The sequence below is a fragment of the Symphalangus syndactylus genome, chromosome 13, assembly GCF_028878055.3.
Source record: "Symphalangus syndactylus isolate Jambi chromosome 13, NHGRI_mSymSyn1-v2.1_pri, whole genome shotgun sequence".
Lineage (NCBI taxonomy): Eukaryota > Metazoa > Chordata > Mammalia > Primates > Hylobatidae > Symphalangus > Symphalangus syndactylus.
The window spans coordinates 73,371,762-73,385,813 of NC_072435.2; the positions used below are offsets into that span (position 1 = coordinate 73,371,762).

Genomic DNA, 14,052 nt, shown 5'->3' on the forward strand with positions numbered 1-14,052 from the left:
AGATTACAGTAATAGCTTATTTTTTATATAACATTGCAAACGTTCAACTAAGCCTTGCTTGCTCTCTTTTAGACTTCTTTTCAAGTGAAAAGACAAAAACAAGGAGAGGCAACAGATATTTAAGTGTAGTTACTACGGACATAAAAACGGGATGGCAGTAATACTATAATTAGAACCAGCAATTAACAAATGTCTCACTAACTTACACATACATATGTGTGTACAGTGCTTTACCTTTACACGATATTTCATAAACATTAGGTATTAGGCCCAACCAAACTGTTTGCCCATTGGGCTTCCTATGGAAGCTAAAGAGCTAGCTAAAACCAACCAGCCAACCAACCAACCAAACAAACAAACCAAAATAAACTGGTCTTCCAAGGAGTCCAAGCTTCTTGATCTATAAACATCTGAGAGTGGTAGACACTTAAGTAGCAACAGGCCAGTGACTTTTGACTAGGTGCCTCTTAGAAATGCAGCTGGTGCAATGTAGTCTGTTAGTAGCTGAGATCATGAAAAATAAAGGACAAAAATCATGAAATTGATAAGACCAGTGGGCTAATTGGTGAAATAATATTTATTCTCTATAATGGAAAATAGATCCATGGAATGGTGAAGTTGCCTTATAAATAAATCAAACATAAAGAATATTCTTTTTGACATACTAAGCATTTGCGGCAGTTATACTTGGCAGATAAATTACTTTTTAGAGGATAATAATAATAAATAAGAATAGTTCTTATTCTGCTTTTTTAAAACATACTAAATTCCATTTAAATTTCTCATGGACCCATCAATCTGACTTAACCATTATCACCTCACAATTTACCTTTTTTAAAATTAGTATCCAACCATTCCAAGCTCCTAATTCCACTATTGACTATTTCAAATCAGCTATTCACCTCAATTTATTTAAAACAAATTAAATATATATCTGTGAAAGAGTTTATTTTTAATATGCTTCCAGTGTTATTCAAACACCAGGGGTTTAGTCTAGTCCTGCTCTCTGTTGCACAGAAAGCCAATCACTAAAATAACAAGAATTGCCCAGGGAGAAGGCCTTACTCTGTTGCTGCAGCTGATAAGAATGGGAGATCAGTCTCAAATTCACCTCCCCAATCAACTAAAACTGGGGGTTTACGTAGTGGTGAAGGAATGTGGCTACACGCGGAAAAGCAGGAATTAGGGAAAGGTAAGGAAGAAAAGTTGGTCAACAGGAAATAGATCATCTGTTAGGAAAACAGGAATTAGCAATGAGTAAGAAAGTAATCATGGCAAATGAGGGGCCTGACATCTAATTGTCTAGATATGGTGATTTGGTAAGTTTCAGTTCCTTGATACTGTCTAAGAGGCCTGATGGTCAGTTTCCTGAGAAAAGGAACTCAGATAAAACAAATGTAAGTTTCTCAAATTTTAAAACTGTGAGGATCAATTTCTATGTTTATTCAGAAGAAACTATAACATCATTTTTATGGGACATGTAAGCCAGTTTCAACAATTCAAGATAATTATCACACTTAAAAAATTAATATAAATTACTTAGTTTCATGTAACATCCTAGTGTTAAAATTTTCTCAGTTTTCTCATAAAGTTTAACAGTTGTTTATTTGAGTCCGAATTCAAATAAGCATCTGTACATTACAATTGGTTTTAAGTTCTTATAAGACTCTATAGGTTTTCCCTTCATAATTTTTCTTGCAATTTATTTGTTGAAGAAATTGGGTCATTTGTCCTATTGAGTGCTCCATTGTCTGTGTTTTTATTATTGCATTTCTGTAATATAGATCCTTGAAAAATTGTCTCTATTAATTGTGTTAATAATATACTTCCTGTTACAACACTTATGGTGCTGGTTTGGTGACATATGATATATTATGTTTTCAAAATGTATTCGTTTTATTATTTATTTAACTTTTTATTTTTTCTGAGACAGAGTCTCACTCTGTCACCCAGGCTGGAGTGCAATGGTGCTATCTTGGCTCACTGCAACCTCTGCCTCCTGGGTTCAAGCAATTCTCCTGCCTCAGCCTCCAAAGTAGCTGGGATTACAGGCACACGCCACCAGGCCCAGTTAATTTTTGTATTTTTAGGAGAGACGGGGCTTCACCATGTTGGCCAGGCTGGTCTCACACTGCTGACCTCGTGATCCACCTGCCTCGGACTCCCAAAGTGCTGGGATCACCAATGTGAGCCACTGCGCCCAGCCTAGTTTTTTTTTTTTTTTTTTAAGAGACAAGAGTAGGCGAATTTCCAATATCTATGATAATGTTGGTACATTTGATGAAGAGATTGCCTTGAAGAAATCTTATTATTTTTATAAATTTAAATAACTAAAGTTAAATTATTTTTTTCATTTCATAAAAGGGTACAAAGCCTAGTTATGAAAGCTTAGAGATTTAATATGTGTCTAGAAGGTGATAAAATGTTGCATAGACTTGGTGTAATTTAAGGTGATACTTGAAAAATGGTTAGAATTTGGTATAATAGACACAGGTAGGGTGTATTCCCATAGGAGTTACAGCATGAGTAAAGGCACAGAAAAATAGAAAAGTACAAGTGAGATAAAAACCTCTCTTGTCTTTTATCCTGTGACAAAGATACTAGAACGTAAACATAGAAACATAAGAATATTTTATAAACCTGGGTGCAGTGTCTCACACTTTTAATCCCAGCACTTTGGGAGGCCGAGGTGAGCAGATCAAGAGGACAGGAGTTTGAGACCATCTTGGCCAACATGGCGAAACACTGCCTCTACTAAAAATACAAAAAGTAGCCAGGTATGATGGCGGGTGCCTGTAATCCCAGCTACTTGGGAGGCTGAGGCAGGAGAATTGCTTGAACCCAGGAGGTGGAGGTTGCAGTGAGCTGAGATTACGCCACTGCACTCCAGCCTGGGTGACAGCAAGACTCCATCTCAAAAAAAGAAATGAATATTTTATAGAGGATCTTGAATATCAAAATTTACTTTGAATCTTCACTAATTAGCTACATGTTTTAGAAAATTTATTGTCTGTCTTTGACCTTTGCTTCCTTCACCTATAATTTCACTTCTCTATTTGAGACAAACAGTAATATCAAGACACAAGCCTAGATACATTCATTTCAATTCGAATATTTGATTCTGAAGTATGAATTAGATAAGCAATATAACATTTGAATTTCTCTAGGTCTGAGGTATCGTGGGAAGTATTCAAGGCTTGAGTTAGAGTGATAAACATTGGAATTGATGGAAAACATAGGTACAGATGGAATTGTAGATATTGAATTAGTATGACTAGGTGGTGATTTCTCCTCTGTAATAATCGAAAGGGAAATGGAAAGAGTCAACTGTTGAGATTTTCAGCCTACATTATTAAGAAAATTGTGGTCCTGTGGATAGAAATAAAGAAATTTAAGGAAGGAGTTTATTGAGAGCTGGAGAATAGGGGAAGGAGAATGGAGAGTTTGATGTGGTGAGTTTGAAGCTCATGTAAATGGACAAGTCTTTCATTGAGTTGGTACCGATGGATGGGAATATGAACAGAGGTTAATTTTAGGAGTAGAATTTTAGTTTAAATCTTAGTAGAAAGTCTAAGTAAATAATGCATAAAATATTCGAGGAAAGAGGACATACTCTTGAGGGAAAAAATATCATGCCTTTAAGAGATGGGGAAACAAGGACCCCAAAAAGGAAAGAGAAAATGGAACAAAAATGATGGTGAACTAATTGGGTCAGCTTACTGGAATGCCATAATGCCTAGTCAATGAATAGAAGAGGCTCAAAAAGAGGCAGGGACCAACATGGTCAAATACAAAGACTTTAGAACACAGTGAGCATTGAAGAAAACACTGTGTCCTTCAAGATAACAGCTTCACCAGTACAAGAAAGCAGAGCAGAAGCTACCTTTCAAGGGATTACAGTGAGAAGGTTTGGTCTAAGAATGCAGGTTCAAAGTGGAGTATTCTTATATAATAAATTGGAAAACACACATGGACCATAAAATGAAATTGATTTTGGCCAAATCATTCAAACTTTATGGACTTTGTTGTTGTTTCTCCAGTTCTATGCTAAGAATTATATTATGGCACTTCTTTAAATTAATGAGGTGGGGGACCAATAAGGTGGCTTCAACTCACTGAAGGAAAACATATTGTTTCATTGTCATCTATTTTGCTAATATTTGTGTCCAATTTAGAGAAAGTGGGGTAGACATAGTGGTAAACAGATAGTTCTCTTACTCTCGAACTGACAAGTAGACTGAGAAGTTCACAAAAGGTTTTTCCTCACTTTGCGTGTTTTTATTCTTTACTATTTTCAAAATGCTATTTCACTGAATTGAGACAGTTTGTTTTTTATTTCTGAATTACTTTCTGACATTATTATTACTGAGGTAGTTTAGCCTGTTGTGGCCAGTTGTTTTGGTGCTCAGTGCAGTTAGAATACAGATTGTGTTATACACAAATAACAATTTATCACATGCCAAATGTGCTCTGTGAATCTGAAAAGCTCCCTCTATATGAGGATATATTTCCCTCAAGCCAGGCAATTTTAAGGACCTGCAAGCTCCCACCACTGACTAGCTCAGTGTAGTAGAAGTTAACTGAGTAAACACATCCTTGACTAAAATACCCTCTGCTTGGCAGAGAAGCAATTGGATCAACTGCAGCAAGGCTCCAAGTGATCCCACCCTGATTCCAACACCACCATGTTGTTCTTGTTTCCTTGGAGGCCTTGAAAACTGTGCATGCACAGCAACTGGGTTCATGTCGAGCCATTCCAATTCATGTGAGAAGTGATTCTCCACTTAGGCATCAACCCATGACCATCACAGAGTGTGTGAACGTGTCCTGGGTTTATCAGGTCTAACTATATCTTTCAGAACACTGATTCCAGAACTCTTACGTAACGCAGAGATCAGTTGAACTTAATGTATAAATGTGCATTTTATGTGTAAAGTATTGCTCTTCAAAATTTGGCTTAAATCATGCTTTCTTGTGTGCCTTTGAACAAAGATTTTGATTTAAAAAAATCATTGAGAAATGTAATTCAAGAATGCCCAGAAGTTGTCATCAGTATTTGTTGTTTATGAAGAACTTAAGCCCACTTTAATTTCTGTTTTTATATCGATCTTCCCCAAGACAAAACATCTTTTATTGTTTACTTCCTTGAAAACAATTTAGTACTAGAGGTCAGCAATAACTTATTAGACAGAAACCAGATTATTTAATCACTTGGCTTTCAAAATAATATTTAGATTGAAAAAAGCAAATTAGAAGAGTTTACTAAAGGGACTAATGACTGTCATCTCATACTCTTCTTTTTCATTTTAAACTTTTTAAGAAAGTGATCTTTCATCATGTCAGTGAAACTAGTTTGCCTGAAGTGTCACAGTCATTTACAAGGTTGAATTTTTTTATATGATGAAATAATAGTATTTTTAAAATATTAATAATATTACACGGCCATAATTGTAAAGTCAGTGATAACACATTTTATGACAAGGTGTGCACTGCATTATTTCATAGTACATTCACAATCAAAGGTCATGTTGGACATACAACATTACCATAATTTTCTAATTAATTTGTTCTTTATACATGTTTATATGTGTTCCAATTGCATTTCATTAATTCATAGTTTTCTTGTAAGTTTGTGCTTTCCTTCCATGTTCAAAGAATCTCTTTAATTCAATTTCTCTGTTTCTCCTCATACAGTCTGGCAGCCAGATATGCAACTCAGTCTAATCACAGTGGAATTGCAACCAGTCAAAAAAAGCCTACTAGGTCAGTTAATATTCTCTAATTTATTGCTTATTAGTGATATGCAAGTAAATACCCAGTGATATTTTGTCCTATCTTTTTTTTTTTTAATGATGCACTTCTGAATGAGAAGTTTAGAGCACTAAATTTTTCCAGGAAGATTTTCACACATAGCCTCAGGGATGAGCATGTTTGTATTAGATAATTAAATGGGTTTTGGCACCTTTTTTAGTTTAGTTATATGTCGTGCTATAACTGGGCTTAAGTCTAGGTTCTAGGCTTAGAATCAATCAAGAAAACCATTACTTTGAATGCCCAATTCTTTCCAAGTCACATAATCTGGAAGTTATACAACAAAATTGTAATTGCTTTTTGAGATGGGCATGCATTAATTATTGCACATTTTAATGGAGATTTGAAAAACATTGGCAGATTTTAGTGGGGATGTTAGTACCAGGTCAGTCTGAACTGTTCTCCTATCTATAATAGTTTATTTTTTTTGCTTCTTTATGACACAGGTATAATAAAGACAGCCTGTTATAATAAATGACAGTGCATTATATACTGTTTGGAAAATAATGACCTATAAAATGTTTTGAAAGAGTTTGATTTTTTAAAAGTGTTAAGTTGCTGAAGGCATGATGGTAGCATGGAACAGCTGAATAAAACCACAGCAAAAGAGTTTTATACCTCTGATTAGTATGTGATCCTTTGTGTCATCTCACTCACTGGGGAAGTATCCAGCAGTGGTTTATTCATTACTGTTCCACTGATGAATCATATTATGTAGTGTTTGACCACAAGGAATGCGTCTGATGCTTTGACTTGAGGTAGGTGTCTTTCCCCTTGCCTTGGCTTTCTAAGTTATATTCATTTCCAGAGTAGCCAGCATAATTCTGGAAAGACAAATTTTAAAAGGTATTTAATTAAAAACTAGAATAAATGATATAAATTATGATGGGTAAGGAACAGTGACCTGCCATGCACAATGAGCATTTTTATTACTCCAAGACTTAGGCATGTAAAATATTTTTAAGTGCTGTATTTTGATAGATCTCTCTCCGTCTCTCTCTCTCTCCTCTCTGCTTCATCTCATTTCCCTTTTTATTACTTCGATGAATAATCCGAAGGCCTGCTCTGGCTGCCTGTCAAATTAGGGTAATGAGAAGAGCAAATTATTTTTAAATTTGTTTTAATTTGTTCTTCTAAGGACTGAAGATCATTTGACTTCATGGGTTGCAGTAAAGATTAAAATATATTTTAATTATTTTCTGGAAATGGGTCAATTTGCATTACAAGCAGGGCAAGTTTTGTGACAAAATTTGTTTATATGTGTGAGTTTGGAATGAACTTTCTAAGTCTATGCCTATGTCTACAGAAATAGTTCTCAGATTTATTATGATTGGGACACTTGGCCAAATTCATTAGTTGAGTTCCTTCAACAGAGTGCAATCACTGGTCCTGTAAATTCCTAGCATCTGTGGTTATTATGCTGTACTTACAAACCCTTGTAGATTCTCTTGAGCAAAAGTTAAATGCTGGAATCATTTGGAAAATATTCTAATATTTTGTATGGCACAGTGTCCAATTAGCAAAATAGCTAAAGGGACCATTTATCAGCCATATATATTTAAACACTAAAATATAATTCACATTTTGAAGCTATTAACCATTCTAAGAAATCAACAGTTTTGTTTTTAAGTTGGTATTTGTTTTTTTCCTGATATTCACTCTATTTTATAATGACTGTTACTATTATAAAAGCACTTATATTTCCTGAAGGTGGTTTGATTTTCTAATATTCTATGAAAATGATATAGTCAAGTAGTATTATAAAGGTGAGTTAAATGTTGAACATGTAACAACTGGATTGTGAAATTTTGGTATATCGGATACCAATATGAGAGACATTAATAATCTTTGCTTTAAACTTTTATAAGATGATTATAAAAATAGTGCTATATTTGTAGATTTTGAATTCTTGTTTTCCTTTCAAATAAAAAATTTCAGAGTAGTACACAGTGACATTCACATGGTGGCAGCAAATACTAAGCAAAACTTTCAATATCGTATTTTCTAAATAGATCTTAGAATGTCAGTATTAGTTCTTGGCCAGACACGGTGGCTCACGCCTGTAATCCCAACACTTTGGGAGGCTGAGGCGGGATCACTTGAGGTCAGGAGTTCAAGACCAGCCTAGCCAACATGGGGAAACCCCGTCTCTATCAAAATACAAAGATGAGCCGGGCGTAGTAGCAAGTGCCTGTAATCCTAGCTACTCAGAGGCTGAGACAGGAGAATCGCTTGAACCCTGGAGGCAAAGGTTACAGTGGGCTGAGATCGTGCCACTGCACTCCAGCCTGGGCGACAGAGACCCTGTCTCAAAAAAAAAAAAAAAAAAAGAATGTCGATATTAGTTCTTCATTTCTAGTTTTTAACTTATAGATTAAATATACCTGTAGAATATATGTCAGTAGTATAAAATCAAAATCTAGTAATTGCACATTTTAGGCACAATTCGTTACATAATCGGTCATTGAAATTTTAAAGTGGAAATTGCTTAAGAGTGAAATGAATGATCCAAACTGATATTTTAGTTCAAATAAAGCAGCAGTAAGTTACTACCTCCAATCAAACCACCTCTAAATTGTAAGATAGTCTGTTCATATTTCCTCATATCCTATCCTTCATACACAAAGAGTAGCTAAAGCTATTGTCACTACATGTAAGCATATTTTAAATTGTCATCCGGCTAACAGTGATTTTCTTCTGAGATCTGCATCCTTTCTTGTCATGTCTCCTCTGTGATCAGTTGGCCAAACTTATGAGATAACCAGCTAAGTCTGGATGCTTATTTTTGGCAAGAAAATGAAAAAGGTTTTTTTGTGGGGCAGACCAGTAAAATATAATTTAACTCATGACCTGGGTCTTGGTACCATGTTTTCATTAGTGTAGCTAAGTAACTTAGATACTCAGTGAGCATTAGCTATTCCTTCTTGTTCAGTAACTTTCTTGTGATTAATATCCAAGCAAACTTACTATATAACTACCTACAATAAAAACAAATGCCTTATACATTGAAAAGAACAGCTTAATAACTGAAATAGCTGATAAATATGCTGAGAACATAAAGTTAAGTGTTATTGTTTCCTTTACTTTTCACATCATTGTTACAGTACTTTTAAGGCAAAGTTTTATTCATCAGGGATGGGGTGAGTATGACTTTTAAAGTTAAGGTTTATTTTAGTTACTCTATATTATTACAATTTTGGAGGGACATGTTCATTGAAAAGTGAAACAAGATTTTTCTGAAGATCTCCAACATTGTGCTTAGCTATTTATTTGTCACATCTATCACCATTTTCTGCTAAATAGATTTTATAACATCATATGTTGTAAATTTCTGACTTTCAGCACGTCCTGCTTCTTACCTTTTTGTAATGTACAATAATGATGTAATTTTTCTTATACTATTTCAGGCTTCCAGGGCCCTCTAGGGTGCCTGCTGCAGGCAGCAGCAGCAAGGTCCAGGGAGCCTCTAATTTAAACAGGAGAAGTCAGAGCTTTAACAGCATTGACAAAAACAAGCCTCCAAATTATGCAAATGGAAACGAAAAAGGTAAATGTTTGTTACATCATTATGACACAAGTCTAACATGAGTCTTGTGAATTACATGCTAAATCTAATATTTGACCAGCGTAACAACTTTGGGCCTAGAGATGTTATCAGTGGAGTTTCTGTATGTTTCCTAACTGTCCCCTCCTGACTGCCAGCTTTCCTATCTGAAGAACATTTTAAACAAATGCACTCATTTATTTTAAAGTAGTTAGTTATATATGCAAGTATAAATACTGTTTCTCAAAAACAAGTCCTTCCAAATGCATGTAAGTCACATTTTCTTATGTCTTTTTATATTTTTGAAAATGTATCCTGAAATCATAAAGCCATATTGAATTTATCTGAATCCTTAACTTCAGTTAAGGTAAGGGCCATAAGTGTTTTTGGCAGTTAAGGTTGGAGCGTCAAAATTTGAAACATAATTACAGTAGGTTTTTAATCTTTGCAAGCAGCAGATCCCAGAGATATTATGACCTCAGTTTTCCCCAAAAGACAAATTATTCATATTTGTTTTGTTTTCTTGAAATAGTGCATAATATAAATATCAAATCACAAAATCAAGGACATTAAATGAGAGTGTCTGTTAAAGGCATTTTATAAGTGAATCGTATGCCACACAGTTCTCTGTGATGTATGAAGTGGGCATTTAAAGAGGTGTTGATTTGATGCTTGTCACTGAGTAGCAGAGAGAATGGGGATGAGCATGTGCAGTTTACACCTCAATCATGAGGAAATGAAGAACTTGTGCTGTTATAAGTAGTATGGCTGTGTGAGGAACTAGGGTGTTCTGCTGGATTTTGAGGAAGTATTTTCAAATCAATAGAACTTCAAACTTTTCTTCAGAGCGTTGGGCTCTACATGGAAAAACACATGAAATTAAAAAGTGGCACAAATGTTTAGTTAGTAGAACATCTGGCAAATTGGGATCGAATAATTCAACCATGTGGGAACATTTTTGCTCAAAATAGATAATTGTGAATTGTTTCATATAGGCAAATGATTAGACAACTCCCTCTTCCTCAAATGTGAACGGACAGATGTGATCTAGAAGCAAGACACTCTTTTGTGTGAATATTCCCTTCCGCCTAAAGCAAAAGCGGACAGACTTTAAACACCTGAGAGCAGGGCAGTGTGTGTTAAGATTGCAATATCCTAAGCTCTTGAGTTAACTGGAAAATGAAAAACAAAAGTGTATATTTGGAAGTTAGGAATGTTTTATTTAAAATATAAAATAAAATTTTAGATTTAAGATCACAAGAAATATTACTGAAGACTTATACTCTTCCTGGGGCTAAGGGAGATGACAGTCCCTCATCAGAAAAAAAAATGCCCTCATTTTCTAACTTTTCTAAAAAATATTATACAAGTTCAGGCTAATAATTCCTGTATATGTGGGAAATTTCTGGGGGAAGCTAACAGGCCTAGAAATAAAGATGTGTTAAATAGACTACCAAAGTGTCCAATTAAGCAACACGATACCACCGTTATTAATATTCTAGCAAGAAATTGCTAGCAATGTTTGTAAAGAGACTTAGAAATGCATTCGATGAATTAACACTTTTATATCTTAATCTATCTGAATTTTTCTGTAATGTGAAAATATTTTATTTAACTTATTTCTGGGATCTAAAAGTAAAATTCCGATGATATACAAGCATTAATATTTTTCCATGGCCACTCAATTCATACATACCTTCCCTACCTATGCTTAGAAGGTAGTGCAAAATTAGATAGTAGCAATATTGATAATAACCACAAGGTGGAGACAGATGTCATGTAATATGCAGTCTGCTCATCTAAAGCACATTTCCTTAGACAAGTTTTCATATGATATAATAAAGACATCTGGAATTTGTCTTGTATACAATATGAAATTTGCTATTAAATGTGGAGTTAAAACTTTATGTCAATAGATCCAATAAGTGTTCGTAGATTAATCATTATGTCATGCTATATTTCCAAAATATTATCTTAAATTATAAGAGCAAACGAGATAATAATATATTACACATAAAACAATTTATAAAAATACAAAAAATTAGCCTGGCATGGTGGCGGGCGCCTGTAGTCCCAGCTACTCAGGAGGCTGAGGCAGGAGAATGGCGTGAACCCGGGAGGCGGAGCTTGCAGTGAGCCGAGATTGCGCCACTGCACTCCAGCCTGGGCGACAGAGCGAGACTCCGTTTCAAAAAAAAAAAAAAAAAAAAAAAAAAATTAAAAATTGTTGAAAGTACAGTGGCTTTTCATATGTATGATTTGTAAAACAAATTAGCTTTTTTAAAGTGATGTGACGCTTAATAAGAAGAAATCAGTAGAGAATTACAAACTGCACTTCAAAAGATATATCTAATATCATTTTAATAATGAAATTTGAAAAAATATTGTGCTCATTTTACAGTCTCATTAAATGAATTAAAATATCGGCGCACATTATAGTAGGTTATCATTGGCAGAGAAGGCTGAAATAGAAACGTTACAATGGGATGCACTGCTATCTGAACATTATGTTGAAGTGGAACGTGGAAACAAATTTCTCAGAACAAGTGGTAAAATGAAAACAGCATAATTTGTAAAGCATTTCTTTTGAGACTCCTTCAGTTTCTTCTCCTGATGACCTGCCATTCAGAAACTGACAATGAATAATACACTCTGACACCAGCATTTGTCAATTTGCCCAGAACCATATGAGAGTATTCTAGACAGATATATGTTCCGAAGAAAATCAAATACCTGTTAACTGTAAATCAAATCTTGTAGAAACCATGCCATGGTTCATTTCGACATATACTTTGCATGCCTGAAGCAAGTTACCTTAAGAAATCATTCTTGTTTTACAAAATTTGTATTAAAAAAATCTAAAAATGCAAAAAGCTTAGTATTATTAGGGATTTATCCATAGCTTTATTTGGAATCCAGTTTCTTTATTATGATCTATAAACATGAATCATTTGATGGAGTTCCTTAGTGGAGAGGTGTTTTTCCATGTTGCTAAGAAACATGCCCCGGCACCAGAGGTGATACTACCTACCATCTTTTTGCCATTTCTCACCTGTGATTCTTACATTGTACCTGTTTACTCACTGAACAGGGCTTCTTTCTCTTTGTCTAGATTCTAATCAGGTATCTTCTGGTGTGGAAGCTTTGGCTTTTATTTGCACACAACACAGAATTAATAAGATAGATGCCAAGGATTTAGCAACATTTTAATTCAACATTATACAGCTATCAGAGTTAATGAGAATTATGCATTAGTGTTTAAATTTGGGCAGCTTATTCAGCTACAACATAGATGTCTAGCTCTTAAACACTTTGTTTTTTTTTAATTACTCTGAAATTACAATAAAGCCAAAGAACTGAACTGTTTTCTTTTCAAGCCAATGCAAATGTGCTTTAGTTATTATATTACTTTACTGGTGATTTAATTATGCATTTTACAGCTTTATTACTTAATACTTATATAAGGCTAAAATACGTTGTTAACGTCATGATTTCAGGGATTTTAGAATTCTTTCCATGAGTTACCATAACTAGGTACATATATGTAAATATATGTATATATCTATATCTATATATTTATATCTATGTATATATCAATTTATAAGACTAAATAGACTTGGGCATATGTGTTGCTGGTTTATGCATACATGCACAAATATTGAGGTGTCCACAAAGTATATATGTCTGTACATAAATTACATACTGGCTGGTGAGTGAATGTAAGCTTCTCTAAATTGTACAACTCTCCACAGAGTGGCACTCTAAGATTGCAAAGGTACAATATAAGCACGTACAGAATGAACAGCTTTTCTAGGATCACTATAAAACTCCACCCCATGTTTCTGTTGAGTCACTATAAAATTGATGACTGAGGCAATACACAAGCAATTATTTATGCAAAGCAGTGTGGGGAGGTGCATGAGGAGCCACTGAATACCAAGACATATTTAGATTTGAATGCCACTTTTCTCCAACTTAATTTTTTTAAAGCATTTGGTATGTTGTTGTGAAATTAAAGTCCTAATTATTTATCAAAATAAGTGGCATAGCCATATTGTTTAATCATTTTCCTCTTTCCACCATGATCTGTGATGCTTAAAGTATCCTGTATTCAGCAGGGACCATCTATATCACTGAGCACAATGCCTGCCATGCAGGAAATACTTCAGAAATGAATGGTGCTTTTGTCATCATTTTTGTTGTCACTTCTTATATTTCAGAGTTGGTACCTAATTTTCTTTTATCAAAGCAACATACTATTCAGTGAGGAAAAAGAGATAAGCCATTAAGAATCGTCTGTATGTCCTTTCTCAGACTGATACCACTCTTGGTAACGTGGTGCTAACTCTACAGCTAACTGAGGTTCCAGAGAGAAATGTCCCACTATAAACTTTCCATATGCCTGTTGTGACTGCCACATTTACATCAATGTATTAATTTTAGAACTTGGAACTTGGTTGGCATTGTTCCCAAGTCATCAATATTGTTTATTTACAAGATGAGATAACTAGACATTAGTTCTGTGAATTTAGATGTTTCGCAAGTGTGAACTAATATCTATTCTCACATCAACTCAGACGAACAGGTGCAAGTAAGATGCTAAAGAAGAGGGTATATAGTACATGAATAAAGTGTCTTGTGTGATGTTCTCCCCATTTATATCCTGCTCACCGAGGAAGAAGGAAAACAAGGAGTTA

The 14,052-nt window shown here is 34.5% G+C and overlaps 1 protein-coding gene across 9 annotated transcripts in view; it reads left to right on the plus strand.

Moving 5' to 3' along the window:
* The window catches only part of NAV3 (neuron navigator 3), a 908,101-nt gene that overhangs the window by 676,909 nt on the left and 217,140 nt on the right, over positions 1–14,052 (plus strand). For 8 of the 9 annotated variants that reach the window (XM_055236272.2, XM_055236270.2, XM_055236266.2 and 5 more), the window contains 2 exons: positions 5,695–5,763; positions 9,219–9,358. In XM_055236272.2, coding sequence (XP_055092247.1) covers positions 5,695–5,763; positions 9,219–9,358 — 209 coding nt within the window. The remainder of the gene's footprint in view (positions 1–5,694; positions 5,764–9,218; positions 9,359–14,052) is intronic. The other variant, XM_055236271.2, reaches the window with a different exon arrangement.